The sequence below is a fragment of the Epinephelus fuscoguttatus genome, linkage group LG3 (genome assembly GCF_011397635.1).
Source record: "Epinephelus fuscoguttatus linkage group LG3, E.fuscoguttatus.final_Chr_v1".
Classification (NCBI taxonomy): Eukaryota; Metazoa; Chordata; class Actinopteri; order Perciformes; family Serranidae; genus Epinephelus; species Epinephelus fuscoguttatus.
In genome coordinates, this window is record NC_064754.1 from 42,707,345 (window position 1) to 42,717,836 (window position 10,492).

Genomic DNA, 10,492 nt, shown 5'->3' on the forward strand with positions numbered 1-10,492 from the left:
TGACAGAAAGCCTGTTAAAGCTAAACCAGCAACAGGAAACAACAGATCATCTCCGCACTCCGTCCTTCTGTCTGTCATGCAGCCTACACTAGTTTGTTAGTGTGAGTGATTGTGTTTGCATTTGGGTGATAAGAAGGGCTTTATTACTGCCCCTTTGATGGCTCAGCTGGAGGACTGTAGGGGAAATGCTGGTATCTTTAGGTGGCTGGTTTAAACCTGACTCCAAGGAGATGCTGTTATATATGGACCTCTTCAAAACTTTTTTCTGTGTAGGAGTGTTCTTCTTGAATCTCAGCTTCCGTCACTCAATAGATATAGAGTTGATCTTTACATTTACTTACATGGCAACACTGACACATCCAATTTGGCTTGTCAGATTTGAGTTAACAGCAGTCTGTCATCAGACACTCAGGGCCTGAACACAGCCTGCAGACTTACTTAATGTCTGTAGCCCTTTTTACACAGAGATCGTGCTATAGAGCTGCTACAAGTCCCTTCTTTATGCCATCTTTGCATTTTTACATAGAACCAAATAACAGCGGCATCAATCCGCTCCAGTGTGTGAGTTTACATAATATGTTGGCATCATTTAATCAAAATTGGCGTGACAGGCATGACATGTAACACAGTGGCAGCGTCCTCTCGTGTGACATTTAACATGCGTGTTGGCTGCACTTTATAAACAGTAACAATAATATTAACATCACAATAACAATCATTTATCGTTGCTATTATATAGTGGCTGATCTTGTCCTCTGCTGGGAGGGTAACAAGCTCCTCTCATTGTTTTTCCAATGTGCGGACATTTTGGCACCTGTTCTTCCTTGATGAGTTAGCCACTAACTGCTAGATGCTGCTTTTTAGATCTACTTTGGAGTCTCGCACACATGTAGGGTTGGGACTCGTTAGGATTTTAACGATTCCGATTCCTTACCGATTCCTCTTACCAATTCCTACATTATATTCATTATACTTGCTATACTTAAACAAGTATATAATAAACACAAATGCAATCATACAAATACAAAAACTTGATTCTAACTGTTGCACAGTACAATTAGATGAAAATACACATTTGTGTGTGGTGTGTATTTCAGATTTAGAGCTTGTATCATCTCCCTGAGAATATATAACAACAAAAAGTGATTCTCTGATTTCTACAGTAACACTATTACCCCAAATTAACCACAGCAATATAATAAAAAATACTTATATGCATTCATGCTTGGGCACTGTTATTTACGTGACAACACCTGAACAGAACACACACAGACACACATTGTTTGTTTCTACCACTCCCCTCGCTGGAAGCCTCGGACCGCCAGCCACTAGCCTCCGCCTTGATTAAACGCTGAAAACAAAATAAAAGAGGGAGACAGGTTTTTCCTATTTTATCTTATTTTGTTATATTTCTCCCTCTCCCCTCGCTGGAAGCCTTGGACCTCCTGCCTCCTGCTCCCGTCTCAAACACGGAGGTCTCCCTCTCCGCTGAGCACCCACGGCGCACGCCAGGCCTGTTAAATAGCCTGTAACCATAACAACTGTGTGACACAAACTCAGTGCTTTAGTGATTAGATAATGTCGGACTTGGTCGGGTTCGGAAAGAAATATGCGGCCCGTGCCGCACTCTAATGGAAATGCACGTGACATTTTTTTATTTTTTTACAATCTAGGAACCGTTTGCAGAAACCGTTACTCCAAATGTGATGGACCTGGTTCCAAAAAAGAACCGGATCCGGATCCCAACCCTACATACATAGTATGTTGTCGAAACGTCACACCCATCTGCCCGTGGTCCCATTTCAGCACTGTTACTACCTTTTGTGGTTTCTTAAGTGCAAGATAACTCTGTCCCACCAATCTGCTATAGTACCGTATATATAGAACAGTGAGGCGGCAGAATGTTGTGATATTCCTGCCTTGAACAGGCGTTGTAAGAGGGGCTTTTGTATAACACTTTAAATATCTAGAAGAGCAGCATGATTAAATCATTTGATACCCGTTTAGGTTAGTGGAGCACTAAATGGGAAGTTAAATGTTCAGCCAGCAGAAGTTAGCCACTTGGCCAGCAAAGTTTCTAGTGCACCTGCTTTAAGACCCCAAGATATGGAAGTTGCTTGTTTTTCCAGTGTTCAACCCAGGAGGTTGAACTTTTCTGGTGTCATGCATTACTGAGAAACTTTCATAGGAATGAACAGGGCCACTGTAGCCAGTTCTCGTTATACATCCATGCCCCCCCACGCCCACACACACCCATATACAGTAGATACACATACTCACACTCCCAGGCCATGTTGCACGTGTGTGCATGTTTTGTTCTACGGCCTGAGAAGCTTCCAGCTCTATAAGGGGCGTCTATAATGGAGTAACCTGCCACTGACCCCAGATTAATGACTGTGTTGGCACATACAGCTGTCAGCTGAGTAGTTTATTATCACCTGACCTCAGAGTTTCAGTGAAATATATATATACATATATGTATGTATGTGTATGTATATATATGTATGTATATGTATGTATACATATATATGTGTGTGTGTGTGTGTGTGTGTGTGTGTGTGTGTGTGTGTGTGAGATACGTATGTGTTGATAATGTAGAGATGATGATGAGCTTTGTGACAAGGCAGGTAATCCCCAGCAAGCAGCTGTATGACGTCCATCTCTGTGAGATCACTGAGAAGATGGAAACTCAGCGGATTAGCTCTCATAAACACAAACAGACGGCCGGGCGTAGTCATACATACGCTTTCCAGCCACCAAACATCCCAGTGCACTAGGAGAGAGAGAGAGACTAGGAGATACAAACAGAGGAAAAGGATACATCATAGAGAGAGGAGAGAAACACAGGGGGAGAACTGAGTCACTTTGTGTCTTTGACTTTTTTGTTATTCCTAAATTTTTGCCGCTTTTGCAAACCTTTGACAGGATACTAATTTATTAAGTTGATATCATTTACTTGTCATCTTTTTTGTGAAACTTGGCTGCACAGTTGTGACCTCAGAGTGTAAAAATGACAGTCATCAGTTTTTCAAAGTGAGTATCTGTCTGGTTGAGCGTATGGAAACATCAAAGTATTTTCCAGCTTTTCTGATCTGACAGTCACTTTAGGCCTGTGAGGAAGTGTTGAAAAACACAAAAAACAAAACACTTTGTATTTTTTCCTGCAGAGTACCCACCGTCCCAGTGAAGAACCTCAATGGATCCAGTCCTGTTCACCCTGCACTGGCAGGTAAATTGCACACACTTCCTAGCCATGGGCTGCTTCTGGTGATAGATAGAAAAAGTTGAAATTTTGATTCATTCCTTTGGGGAATTTCAGAAGAAGCCAGAGAGAAAGATTTTTTTTCTGTTCTAACCAGATTCAATTTCTACTGTTTTTCAGGGATCACAGGTATTTTGATGAGTGCTGCTGCTCTGCCCGTGTGTCTGACTAGACCTCCAAAACTTGTGCTGCACCCTCCGCCTGTCAGCAAGAGCGACATCAAACCTGTGCCAGGCTTTGGCCACTGCTGCAGGAAAACCACCAAGAAACAGGCTCGCAAGGGTAAGCACTCAAGTCAAGATGCAGAAATACATCACATATGCTTTGGCACGGGGAAGATCACTGCTCATCCCAAACACATTTTCTATTGTCCAGGGGATGATGGGACACCATTAGTCTCCAGCCCTGCTTTTTAGCCAGTGCAAAACTGATGTGACAGTCCTAACCTTAACCCTAACTCTAACAGAAAAACATGAGCCACTGCCATCGATGGCAGTCAATGGGGCCAGTGTTGGCTGATATAAATATTCAGTCAATAACTTGGTGCATTTCTAGTTTCTAATGAGCGAGATATTCATGCAGTCAGCTTTAGAAAGTATTCACCAACAGGTGTCACACACAGGTTAACAGGTTGAACCTTGTCTTGTCTTTAATCAAACTCATTCTGTTACCTCTCCTTCCTGTCTGCAGGTAAAACTCCAGAGGAGGTGGTAAAGAAGTACCTGCAGAAAGTAAAAAGTCCACCAGAGGAGGTATGAGCACTATTTGTATTTATATCTTTCATAGTATTGAATCAGTTGACACATGGTGTTGGTTTCACATGAAACTAAATACAGTAAGGTGTTCTTGATGGCTTTCTTTCACTTTCTTTGCCTCTGTTAGGACTGCACCATCTGTATGGAGCCGTTGGGGGGGCCGTCTGGATATAAGGGTCCAGGGGTGGGGCCTGTGTCTCGAGCAGAGTCAGTTGGGCGACTAGCACAGTGTGGACACCAGTACCATTTCCAGTGTCTGGTGGCCATGTATAATAATGGCAACAAGGACGGCAGGTAGGTTAGGCACACAAAGACCATCACTCTTCATTGTCTCTCAGCTGCTTTGCAAATGATCTCATCAATTTTCTCCTGTCTGTGCAGCCTTCAGTGTCCCACCTGTAAAACCATCTACGGTGTAAAGACAGGCAACCAACCAGCAGGGAAGATGGAGTACCACGTCATCCCTCACTCTCTACCAGGGCATCCTGACTGCAAAACCATACGCATCATCTACAACATACCACCAGGCATTCAGGTACTCAGAAAGATTGGTTTGACAGAAGTGTTGGTTATATTCCCATATTAGGTATGACATGGTCAGAGTTAGCACAAGTGCCTACTAACATCAGTCCCCTCCTTCTCCTTTCAGGGACCAGAGCATCCGAACCCAGGGAAGCCCTTCACTGCCAGAGGCTTTCCCCGACACTGCTACCTCCCAGACAGCGAGAGAGGACGCAAGGTAAACACAATCCACCATCCTGTTACAGACACCCATCAGCCTATGTAGATACATTCTGAATATTAAGTTATTTGTTTAAAATAAACCCTTTGTCCTTACCTGTACCATAACATTCATTAGGTACTGAGACTGCTCCTGGTAGCGTGGGACCGCAGGTTGATCTTCTCAGTTGGGACTTCGAGCACTACTGGAGAGTCTGACACCGTCATCTGGAACGAGGTACATACAGAATGACATTAAACTGTAACTCAAGAATGAATTTGAGAGACCCTAGTTGTGATTAGGCCTGTCACAATAATTCTGTTATCAACATATTGTATGATATATGGACATGGGAAACAAATGAAAAAACTTTGTTTCCCCCCCTTCAAGGTCCACCATAAGACAGAGTTCGGCTCCAACCTGACGGGCCATGGCTTCCCCGACCCCGGACATCTCGACAACGTCCTGGAAGAGCTCCGAGCTCAGGGCATCACAGAGGATGACGGACTGATGGAAAAGTGAAAGGACAAGCGAACAGGGCAGCGGAGAAGGAGGAAACATCCATGTGAGAGCAGTGAAGAGTGGAAGGGAGAATGAGGAGTAAAGGAAGAGACAGTGAAATTAACAGAAGCAGGAGTAGGAAAAGAGGAGGTCCTGGACTGAGACACACTCTGTCTGCCAGCACTTACTGGGGCGCGGGGGGACATTTTGGGTTATAGAGGACATTGATATTGTTTTGCGAAGGGAACCACTCTTCAGTCACTGCTGGTTTCTCCTGTCAATGCAAGTCTGTTCAAAATTCATAGTTTTCAAGCAAGCACATCAGCAGAAGGGGGAGGTTTGAGGAAGCTGCAGCACAGTCAGAAAAGCAACTCAGAAAGAGGCTGAGGCTGAGAAACCAGCAGAAAGAATGATGGCACTCAAGGTTTTAGCTACTACACAGCTAGGTACTAAATGTCAACAAGTGAGAATGAATAGGTACTAATATTTAGGACAAGAACAAGTTCACTTTACTGAGAGAGAGAATAACCAGGACAAGAAGGTAAAATGTTGGAGCAGTTTCATGAAAACTGGGAGAGAAAGGACAAAGAGAAAGAAGTTGGAGCGATGGGGGAGGGGACAGGAGGAGGGAACGCAGGAACAATGTAGCAGAAAGAGACAAAGATGGTGTATGAATGTAGCGTAGGATAGGAGTAGAGTAAAATTAACTTGTACGGTACTTAACAGGTACTTTGGCTAACACTATAAACACAAGGAAACCAAGAGTGATGAAGGGAAGGACAGCCGGACTGTGTGCTCGCTTTGTTCAACACACCTGCTCGTTTGTGGTTGAAGTGCTGTTGCTCCCTCTCGTGGTGGTGCTGATGAACTACACCTCAGCCTGCAAGCTTCTGGAACACACCAGAACGTTACTATGAGTTATCCACCTGTGTTACTTCTTATCATTATCACTATAATCCTCAGTTAATGTCATTCCATACTTTACCTCCTACTTTTGACTTGATGGGTTTTATATGACCGAGGCTCTGTACGTTTATGATTGTGTGTGAAATGACAAAAGACCAAACTAAGGCCTGCTCTTCTGGGCCTATTTGGAGTCTTACTATTGAGTCACTGTGGTACACGTTAACCTTAGATACACAGGTACCAGTATTTACTTATAATTTTTATTTGTGTCCCCTTTGGTGGTTCACATGGTTTCAGTGGATGTAAACGCTGTTGTATCCTGTCAGCAGTGCGGCACCTAGGTGAGGATTTGATTATAGAGCTTAACGATGATGAGCATTTTCCTAGAACTAAGTGCTGAGGATTTACTTCAAGGCCTAAGTGTTTAGTTCTAGTTGAATGAGCTTCACTGTCAGAGCTTAAACTCAAGACAAATGAAGCAAAAGGCCGGTGCCAGGCTCACAGCCAGAAAGCCGCTCAGACTGGGCAGAGGGTTGGAGGGTGGAGAGGACAAAGAGTGGACCTGAAGCAGAGATCATGGCCTGGTCAAACACATGGTAAAAAACAAACTCAGTATTCAAATAAATTCAAGTTGGTCCGTCTGAAAGTTTGTTGAGGATACAGGGATTGATATTATCCCTAGTAGACAGGGAAAACACAGTTAAAAAGGCATCTATTAAAGGTCCCATATTTATGTAAATGTAAATTCGCCTCACATGTGTCATCAGAGATAGTTAATGCAGACTGTTTCCTCATTTTTACTTGAGAAGTTAAATTGCAGGTCCCTAAAACCAGGACACACATTACAACTGGGCTTTCTCCTGATTGGCTGGCATCACAAAAAAATAGTCCATCCAGTTTGCAATCTGAACCAGAAGGCAGTAGAGCTGCAGTGATTAATAGATTTGTTGATTGGAAAGAAATTCATCGGCAACCATTTTCACAACTTTTTGACATTTCATAGACTGAACGATTAATCAGTTAACCGTGAAAATAAACGGCAGATTAATCGATGATAAAAATGATTGTTCCAGCCCGAGAAGTCATTTTGCTGATTTACTTCATTTAAATCCGATGAGCCGCTGTGTCGGCCAGTCAGTAATGTGAGTTCTCTCTGTGAGGGTGTAACAGCTCCTGTGAGAAGCTGAATTAATTCAGTAAATATTGCTGTAGCTTTTTAGCAGCTTTTTTAGGACAAAACATCACATCAAGCCTTTTTTGTACGTGCGCCAGAGGAGCAATGTGTTTTGAAAAGGCCAGATTCTAAAGGATACTTAATTTGGGAACTTTAATCTATGACTTGCGATTGAGTTGGAGATCACTAACTTCATTATTACCTCAACAACTCCCCTTATCTCTACCTCTCCTGACTGATAACACACTGCCCAGTCTCTGAGTTGGGTCTGTATGTGACCCCTTATCATAATGTTATGAGACCTGTGTGTGTGTGTGTGTGTGTGTGTGTGTGTGTGTGTGTGTGTGTGTGTGTGTGTGTGTAAAAGAAAGAATCTGTGTACTGTGTATACTACCAACATGCTCCCAGTTTAGGGTATTATTTGGGTACTCCAGGGGAATCCCATCATCCTTTAACTCTAGTGATGACAGATGGTGGAAGGCACTCCCTTTCTTCTTTACATTATTTTAATATGAAATTTAGTTACTCCTTTGCTTTTTAATAGCATTTCTTTTGACACTATCATAGAGTAAACTGCCTTTTTATTTTGTATGTTTATGTTGTATTAATTATGCTCCTTTTCATTGTTACTGTTGGTTTACAGAGACAGTATTGTTGAATACTCTGTCTTTTTGTTTTCATTGTATACAGACGTTAAGCTGATTTGCAACATCTTTTCTTTGGAAAAGAGATTTGATGGTAGACTTTTATTTGAGTGTAAAATGTAATGAATTTTAATGGCAAAACCCTTGTACACTTGCTCTTCTGTGAGGTCAAGAGTTATTTTATTTTCTACATATCATCTGTCCTGCCTCTGTTCTGCACTGAGCCTTTATCTGCCTACCAGACTCCTCGATGACCCTGGAAGGTTTCGTAGCAGATTTGTGGATGTAGATTTTGGTCTTATGTCCAGCCCTCTTTTAGCAGCAGAATGGTACGAGTGCAGGTGGCATGATGAAAATGATTATTTTAAACATTGTAAAATGTAATAAAATCGCATTTCCTCTGGTGTTGTTGCAGATTTCTTGCTCTGTTGGCCCAAACACTGCACAATGACTTGGGAAAACCTTGATTCTATATGATCAGTAAGTCACTTGATTGTTAATTTTACCTTGTCTTTCTCCTTATTCTTTTTTTAAATTCCAAACAGTGAATAAGAAATTGAAATAAATATTTCTTAACATACTGAACTGGATGAGCTGAGTCTGATTTGTACCTGATCTGGTTATTCCAGGGTTAAAAAGTGTTGCGTTAAACCTTGAACCTCAAGTGTTTTGGGAAAAGCATAATTGTTGATATGGAGGTTTTGATGTGTGTTGTGCAGTGTCTGAAGCCATGTGAGCAATGTAGCAAACAGCTATGGCTAGTAACTCACCATTTCAGTTTTGTCCCTGCTTTAAATGTGGATTTCTTTCCCATCACCGGGTCTCATCCCCACTGAAGGCACAGCTCCTCCAGATGTCAGTGGATGAGGGCCTTCTGTGACTTTGTCTCATTGTTTATGAGGGGTGGGGTGGGAAAAAGGTGACACAGGTGCTGGTATGGAGAGATATCATAAACAGCAAAGTGTATATATTGCAAAATAATTGCTGAAGTATGGATGATTAATACAAGAACAAAAAATAAAGAATGAATGACACTTCAGCGTGTTCTGTTTCCTAGTAGCTGTCTGAATGCTGTGAATATGGACAGAGTTTTGTGAAGTGAAACCCTTAATAAAGTTCTGAACAGTATGAGTTCTATTTTTATCACTTGTATAGGCGCGTCTAGTGCGCATCACCCTTCGATAGCTCAGTTGGTAGAGCGGAGGACTGTAGGTGATTGACACAGTGATCCTTAGGTCGCTGGTTCGAATCCGGCTCGAAGGAGGTGTCTTTTGATATTAACGTCGAGACTACGTACTCAACCAAAAAGATTAAGATAAAGAGTCACTAAATAAGTGACGGTAGTTATACCGCCTCTCTAACGCTTTTAAAAGCTTCTCGGATCAGTAATATGTTTATCACAATAACAATAAGAAACATGCTCTGCATTACAGAACATTTGTCAGTCCCTGCTTTCAGTCGGCAGTTTACATTTGCCTAGCTGTACCTGACGTCAGCTCATATAGGATGAGTGTCTTCATAAAATCTTCATTTTACCCTCAAATTCTTGACTTGTTATGAATGACGTAGGGGTTTGAGATGGCGTGCTACAACAAGGGCTCGAATAGCCCCAGAAAAGTAGTTCCCTGACCGGGAATCGAACCCGGGCCGCGGCGGTGAGAGCGCCGAATCCTAACCACTAGACCACCAGGGAAAGCTGTTTAGGGAAGGAAACACAGAGAATATATTCTTAGTGTTGTTGTGATCAAGACTTGGATGTAGTAGGCAGAGGCTGCAGCTCTGTGGGTGCTTGATGTGACCATATTTTTAATTTGATATGGGCTGCTATGAATAATGTGCCCAAGGAAGCGCTGCCTTAGAGATGGAGCGTTCAAAAAGCTCACTGGGACAAATTTAAACACAGGAGGAAAAAATGGAGTTGAAAAAGAAGAGGATGAGGAGGAGAAAAAGGAAAAACACAAAGAGGAAAGAAAAAGGGGGAAAAAAGAAGAGGAGGAAGAAGAGAAAAAAAGGGACAGGAGGAGGAGGAAGAAGAAGAGGAGGGTGTGGAGGAAGAGGAGGAGGAAGAAGAAGAGGAAGAAGAAGACGAGGAGGAGGTGGAAAAAAGCAAGAGGCGGAAGAGGAGAAGGTAAAAGAGGAAGAGAAAAAGAGGTAGAGGAGGAGGAGGAGGAGGAGGAGGAAGAAGAAAAGTAAGAGAAAGCAGAAGAGGACAAAGAGAGGGAGGAGGAAGAAGAGGAGGAAGAAGGAGAAGAAGAGGATGAGGAAGGGGAGGAGAAGGAAAAAAGAGCAAGAGGCAGAAGAGGAAGAAAAACAGGAAGAGAGAAAAGAGGTGGAGGAGGAAGAAGAAAAGTAATAGGAAGCAGAAGAGGACAAAGAAAGGGAGGAGGAAGAAGAGGAGGAAGAAAGGGAAAGAGAGGAGGAAGAGAAGAAGGAAGAAGATGAACAGGTTTTCAGAAACTGAGCTAGTTTCATGTAACATGTTTAAACAATTGGGAAAGAATATAACAGTAAACAATATATTTTATTATA

The 10,492-nt window shown here is 42.5% G+C and overlaps 1 protein-coding gene and 2 non-coding genes across 5 annotated transcripts in view; 2 read left to right on the forward strand and 1 right to left on the reverse strand.

Annotated features, from left to right (window-relative positions):
• Window positions 1-7,681, forward strand: part of LOC125885555 (E3 ubiquitin-protein ligase DTX4-like) — a 43,167-nt gene extending 35,486 nt beyond the window's left edge. For all 3 annotated transcript variants that reach the window (XM_049571199.1, XM_049571198.1, XM_049571197.1), the window contains 8 exons: window positions 3,168-3,229; window positions 3,383-3,544; window positions 3,953-4,014; window positions 4,145-4,311; window positions 4,399-4,552; window positions 4,667-4,756; window positions 4,877-4,975; window positions 5,129-7,681. In XM_049571199.1, coding sequence (XP_049427156.1) covers window positions 3,168-3,229; window positions 3,383-3,544; window positions 3,953-4,014; window positions 4,145-4,311; window positions 4,399-4,552; window positions 4,667-4,756; window positions 4,877-4,975; window positions 5,129-5,260 — 928 coding nt within the window. In that variant the 3' untranslated portion in view covers window positions 5,261-7,681. The remainder of the gene's footprint in view (window positions 1-3,167; window positions 3,230-3,382; window positions 3,545-3,952; window positions 4,015-4,144; window positions 4,312-4,398; window positions 4,553-4,666; window positions 4,757-4,876; window positions 4,976-5,128) is intronic.
• Window positions 7,682-9,138: 1,457 nt separating this feature from the next.
• trnay-gua (transfer RNA tyrosine (anticodon GUA)) lies at window positions 9,139-9,226 on the forward strand. The gene is given in 2 exon segments: window positions 9,139-9,175; window positions 9,191-9,226. It is a non-coding gene; the product is annotated as a tRNA-Tyr (tRNA).
• A 358-nt stretch (window positions 9,227-9,584) lies between these two features.
• Window positions 9,585-9,656, reverse strand: trnae-cuc (transfer RNA glutamic acid (anticodon CUC)). The gene has a single exon. It is a non-coding gene; the product is annotated as a tRNA-Glu (tRNA).
• Window positions 9,657-10,492: the final 836 nt, after the last annotated feature.